Here is a 6,218-nt window from a genome sequence, read left to right as displayed (position 1 = left end):
GCTCAAGGCGAGCGCTCTACCACTTGAGCTACAGCGCCACTTCCGGTTTTCTGGTGGTTTATTGGAGATAGGAGTCTCACGGTCTCTCCTGCCCGGGCTGGCTTTGAACTGTGATCCTCAGATCTCAGCCTCCTGAGTAGCTAGGATTACGGGCATGAGCCACCAGTGCCCGGCTCAGTTACAACTTTTATAGACAATTTTAAATTGTTTTAGAATTATTGCATGTGACTGTCTTTTCTTTGAAAATGCCCTTTTATGGCAAAAAAAATATGGTACTGTATCAATACAAAAAGTACAAATTCCAGGTATTGCAAAAATGTGGTTGATTTTGCTTTTGCTTTTCCTCCAGTTTTTGACATTGCTTCCCAAATCCAGATGTTATACCTACTTCTGAGTCTATGCATGGGCTGGACAATAGTCAGAATGAAGAAATCTCAAAGCAGGCCTCTGCAATGGGATTCTACCCCCGCGTCGACTGGCATTGCAGTGTTCATTGTGGTCACACAGGTGAGTATTGGCACTCAATCTTTCTGCATAATAATGCTGAGAAATGTCAACATAAACATTGCTCACTTCAGAACCAGGATCCATGAAGAATTTGTGTTGTTTTAAAATATAAGTTAAGAAAAAAAAATGTAAGTTAAGGGCTGGGAAGGTGGCTCAGGGGTTGAGCGCTTGCTTTGCATGCCTAAGACCATGGGTTCGATTCCTCAGCACCACATAAGCAAAAAGAAAAAAGCCGGAAGTGGCGCTGTCGCTCAAGTGGTAGAGCGCTGACCTTGAGCTGAAGAGCTGAGGGACAGCACCCAGGCCCAGAGTTCAGGCCCCACAACCGGACCCCCCCCCAAAAAAATGTAAGTTAAAAAAAATGATTGTTCAGATAAACTACTAATCTTCTGGGTGCTAACATAGATTGCAACTTATTTGAATTAAAACCTTCTACCTGCTCTTCTAAGCATAGTATGTCCTATGTCATAAAATAGTTTTCTTCCATATTTTCCATCACATGGCAAGTCTCAGCATTGAATAAGTGAATCAATAAACTTGCCAGTGAGTTTTAGAACTGGCTACTTCTTGCCTAAGTATTTAAGTGATCTCTGAAATTAATTAAAAAGCAAACTGTGCAATGAAGAAAAGTGGGATTTTGTTTCTGGAAACAAATACAAAAAGCAGATCTGGTCTTTTAGGAACATCTCTATACTTTTATTTTTCTTTTCCTCTATAGCGGCAGCATTGATATTCTAAGATAGCCATATGCATATGTGTAATGGGTTTGTAAAATTTAGGAAAAAAGAAAGGTATAACCAGATATTTATACTGTTTATTAACTATAAATAATAATGAAATATGCACTCATCTCTGAACAGGACATTATACGTTTTGATGCATTAAATGAATTGAAGAGTGTATTAATGAAAGGTGGAACTTGTGCTTCATTCATCCCTTTCCCTAGCATTTCTTAAATGTGGTAGGTGCAGAGTGCAGTAGGAATATTGAATTTACATGGTTGGTTTGAGAAACAGACTGTAACCTGGTGGTAATGTTTAAAGTAGATAGTGCCAGAAATTGGATTAGAAATGATTTAAATAAAGGCAAAGTTCTAACCAACTTACAGTTTTGATATAGTACTTAACAAGACTAGTGTTAACATCAGACTAAATTTTCAATTTCCAGCTCTTTTAAAAATTCAATTTTCTTTGCCATTTAGTTGTAATTTTAATTCATTATCATAGACGAATACAAACTGAGAATTAAAATTGACACTAGAGCTTAAGCAAGCATTTATGGTAAGTATATTAGATAAGCCCTGATTTTCAGTAACAGCCAGACAACATTGAGACAGGCAGTCAATGACTACATAAAGGCATATATTTATTACACAAGATGCCATCTTTGAATCTTGATAATAGTAGTAGTTTTGTTTATGGTGTCTCACCTGACTTTACCAAAAAATCCCTCTTCTCTAACCCAGGGCTACTAAGACTAATTAATGCCCTTTTTAGTCTGAACAGTCTCTGTACCTCCTTAGGAATGTTTACAGAAAGTTTAAAGGGTTGTTTATGAATGAGTTGAAAAAAGTACTTTAGTGGAAATAAGTGTCATGTTTTATATATACATAATATTTATACACACAAACACATACATATATGTACACATACATATACACACAGATGTATAATTTGTTTCTCTTTTTCTGCAGAGCATTTTGCTCCTTTGGGAACAGTTTGAAGATACCAGTCATCATAGCTCCCATTCACATCACAATATAGCAGGGATCCTGCTAATCATTTTAAGAATTTGCCTCGCATTCTCACTGGGCTGTGGACTCTATCAGATCATCACCGTGGAGAGAAGCACACTCAAAAGAGAGTTCTACATCACATTTGCCAAAGTATGAGCTGGGATAGAACAGAGCTTCTTCTAATGCTCAGCTTTGTGCTGGTGTCTATGGGAGGTTTATAAATGACCACCTGCCAACTAGTATTGCCTTTCACGATGTGCCAGGCACTGCACTGGGCCCGTCATGTGCTTTACCAGTCTTCCCTGCATCTACATGATATGGGCGTTACTAGCCCCATCACAGAATCCATGCAGCAGTATATCCCTGAAGTCTGCAGTAGTCAATTTTGCCTCCTCCACAGTTTCTGTATAAATGATTTTTTTGTGGCAACAGAATATGTTTTAATAAATTAGAATAGAACTCACAGTTTCTTCAGTCGTTAATTGAGTGAGAACTGTGACTGTCAGAGTTACAAGGTGTTTTATCGCGATCTGAAGAGCTGTCCCTCCATGTGAGCACATGAGTCGAGGAGGCCAAGTATCTTTCTTATTTGTCACTCACTTCATCCACATGAGATCATATCTACTTCATACCTCCTCTTTGTATCCTTGTGTCCAAGAAGTCCAAACACAAATATGATTCTCTCCATACTTTTTTAGTCAAAGAAAAGACTTCATCCTAGCAACCCACCCCAGAATTCTGATCCACTCTCCTGTTAGCTCAGCCTGCTCCACAAAGTCTCTAAGCCTCCAAGGGAGGTGGGCAGAAGGGTCAGAGTTCCCCTTTATTCCTGGTGTTAGGCTTTGCAAGGCTAACAGCGCCGGGATACACCTCCACCTCTGAGCACCAAATGACCATTTACTTCGGAATTTTTCACAAAGACAGTAGTGCTTACTGAGCTTAAAAAAAAAATCTTAATGCATTTTAATTTTGAATAAAGGCAAACATCCAAAAGCATTTACAGAGTAGCAAAAAGTGCTGCTTGATTCTCTTCCATCTACTCAGCAATCATCACTTCCTTATGTAATCACTGCTCTGAGTCTCTATTAGCTATTAGTTATCCCTGCTGAGAGTACATATTCCTATATTCATTTTTCTCCATTTCTTTTGTTCCTTTGTTTTTGTGTCTGTCCTGGGGCTTGAACTCAGGGCCTGGCACTCTCCTTAAGCTTTTGTGCTCAAGGATGGCATTCTACCACCAAGGCATAATTCCACTTCAGGCTTTTGGGTAGTTAATTGAAGATAAGGGTCTCATGAACTTTCTGCCTTGGCTGGCTTCAAACTGCGATCCCCAGATCTCAGCCTCTTGAGTAGCTAAGATTACAGGCGTGAGCCACCAGTATCCAGCTTTCATTTTATGCAAGTAGTAACATGCTATAAACACTTTCTTGTATACCTTTTTTTACCTCTAAATCTTCAGTGTACCTCACATACCATAGTAGCTACTATTAAATAACTTATTTGCTTCAAATTTAATTTTGGAAAAGAGAATATGTTTCCACAACGCAAGAAAAAATTTGAAAAGCCCCCTCTTCACTACTGCTCGCACACCTATCTGTTGTTGGTTGGATTATGTGTTTGCATACTTTTACAGCACATATGAATTGCATTTTATTTCTTTACAGAAATAGTATACATTTGTACCATGCTTTTATCAATCATTAATTTGTCACTTATATTAATGCATTTGTGGTATATTAAAACATATCTGTAACAGATTTACAAATATAAATATTACAAGAAACAATTATTTAATTAGAAACAAAATATTAATGTCACAGCAACAAACTTTATATCTACACTTAATACTTTAAGGTCTACTTTGAAATCCATTTGAGGCCATGCAAAACCTAAATAGGCTATGTAATTCTTTTTAATCTTGTATATTCGGAAGATAAAAACATAGCTGAACTTTCTTGATATACTTATTTCTTTCAGGGCTGCACCTTGTGGTTTTTGTGCCATCCAGCTCTTGCGTTCATTTCTGTCATGTTTAATGACTACCAAAGAGATAAGGTGAGTAATATGCATCATCTAAACAGATGGGTTTTTAAAAATGGAAATGGCCTTTATGTTTAAAATACTAAAGTAGGAGGGGCATATTTATCTATGTTTCATGAATTCTCTAAAACTCTGAAAATATTAAATTAGTGAAGTATAAAATTTGTGAAATTATAAAAATAGAAAAGAACTTCTAAGCAATAGAAATAGCTTTCCTTATTTCAGGTATAATGTTTTACAAATCACAGAATCGGTAACATCTTTGTTAAGAAAAAAATGATGAAGATTGTTTGCTACAAAATGGTAAAATCAAGATGGATTTAAGAATCGGTAGTTGCTTTACTGATAGGAGTTTGCTAAATTTTGATTATCAACCTGCCTTCTTAGGTGAATAACTCCAGCATTTCAAAGTGGAGTTCTGCCAAGAGACCTTTACAAGCAATGCAGTATGTGCTTGAAAGCACAAATGTTGGTTGAGCCTGAAATGTTTTCAAAGGGCAAGTAAATAGGAAGCTAATCTATAGAAATAGAAAAGTGACCTGAGGATTTTTGAAAGTACTTTTAGAGTACTCTTTAACATTTGGCTAGGAACATGCTTTATTTGTGTTGTTAAAATAGCCAGAAACGTCATTTTTTCTTAATATTTACTGAAACTCAGGTCTGTGGTATGCACATCCTAAAGCAAGAATCTTTTAGCAAATCATGTTTTATGTAACTTGCATCTATAAACTGGGGCATCTATAAACTTAGAGACAATATACTTTTGGACAATCATAGTTCTGAATGTAAGTGGTATTTTCACATTGAAATTTTTGATAAAATGAGAGCTGGGAATGTGGGATGTGGCTTGGTGGTAGAGTGCTTGCCTAGGATGCATGAAATCCCCGGTTCAATTTCTCAGTACCACATTAACCAAAAAAGCCAGAAGTGGCCCTATGGCTCAAGTGGTAGAGTGCTAGTCTTGAGCAAAAAGTTGCTCAAGGACAGTGCCCAGGTCCTGAATTCAAGCCCCAGAACTGGCAAAAAAGAAAATTTTGATAAAATGTACCCATGTTGGAGCTGAAGGTAAAGTACTACATATAAAAAGCATATATGATAAATTGAATGTAGTTTCTTTGTTCTTGTAGTGAAGGTATTCCCTTTGTTTTCTTTTCAGGTTATTATCATAGGTGTAATCCTTTGCCAGTCCGTTTCCATGGTTATTCTCTACAGACTCTTCCTGTCCCACAGTCTGTACTGGGAAGTTTCTTCGCTTTCCTCAGTAACACTACCACTGACCATATCATCTGCACACAGAAGTCGCCCTCATTTCTGATACTTGATCTTTGTTGAAAGAAAAAGTGATTGGACACAAGAGTGCAATATGGATCAGATATGATTCTTCATACATTTAGTATGAAAAAATGAACAGTGAAAGCATGTTATTTATACAACTGCATTTAAGCAGTATCAAAACTTAGAAAAGATAAGTGGAATGTTTTGAAATTTACTTAAACAATAAACTTTCCAGAAAGAGTGCTGTTATAAGGTGGTTGAAGCAATTTCCGTGTAGAAATAAATGTGAAAAAGATAATGATATTCTCAGAAGCTATTCAGCACTGACAATGCCTCATATCAATTGCTAACTCAGGTTTGATAGTCTTATAAATAGTAATCAGTTGAATGATTACTTGTTTATACATATCCAAACTAGTTCAGTTATGGAATCAGTGTAGTATACTGAATTTTTTAAATTATTCTTTTATGCTTTAAAGAAAGTGCATTCCACATTAGAGTTGAAAGGAATTGAAAATGAAATTACTTCAGAAATAAAAATAAAATATGTTCACAGTTAAATGAATAAGCTTTTGTTTATTCATGGTTTTAGCTTGATTAGCAAAGGATATTGGACAATTTAGACACATGCATTTGTAAAAACAAAGGATTTTAAAATCTG

At 36.2% G+C, this 6,218-nt stretch overlaps 1 protein-coding gene across 3 annotated transcripts in view; it reads left to right on the top strand.

Moving 5' to 3' along the window:
* Positions 1 to 5,850, top strand: part of Gpr180 (G protein-coupled receptor 180) — a 24,985-nt gene extending 19,135 nt beyond the window's left edge. For 2 of the 3 annotated variants that reach the window (XM_013023017.1, XM_013023016.1), the window contains exons 6-9: positions 350 to 507; positions 2,201 to 2,392; positions 4,220 to 4,297; positions 5,439 to 5,806. In XM_013023017.1, coding sequence (XP_012878471.1) covers positions 350 to 507; positions 2,201 to 2,392; positions 4,220 to 4,297; positions 5,439 to 5,597 — 587 coding nt within the window. In that variant the 3' untranslated portion in view covers positions 5,598 to 5,806. Of the gene's footprint in view, positions 1 to 349; positions 508 to 2,200; positions 2,393 to 4,219; positions 4,298 to 5,438 lie in introns of all 3 variants that reach the window. The other variant, XM_013023015.1, reaches the window with a different exon arrangement.
* Positions 5,851 to 6,218: the final 368 nt, after the last annotated feature.

This window comes from Dipodomys ordii, unplaced genomic scaffold (assembly GCF_000151885.1).
Source record: "Dipodomys ordii isolate 6190 unplaced genomic scaffold, Dord_2.0 Scaffold65, whole genome shotgun sequence".
Lineage (NCBI taxonomy): Eukaryota > Metazoa > Chordata > Mammalia > Rodentia > Heteromyidae > Dipodomys > Dipodomys ordii.
This window is presented reverse-complemented; position numbering and strand designations above follow the sequence as displayed.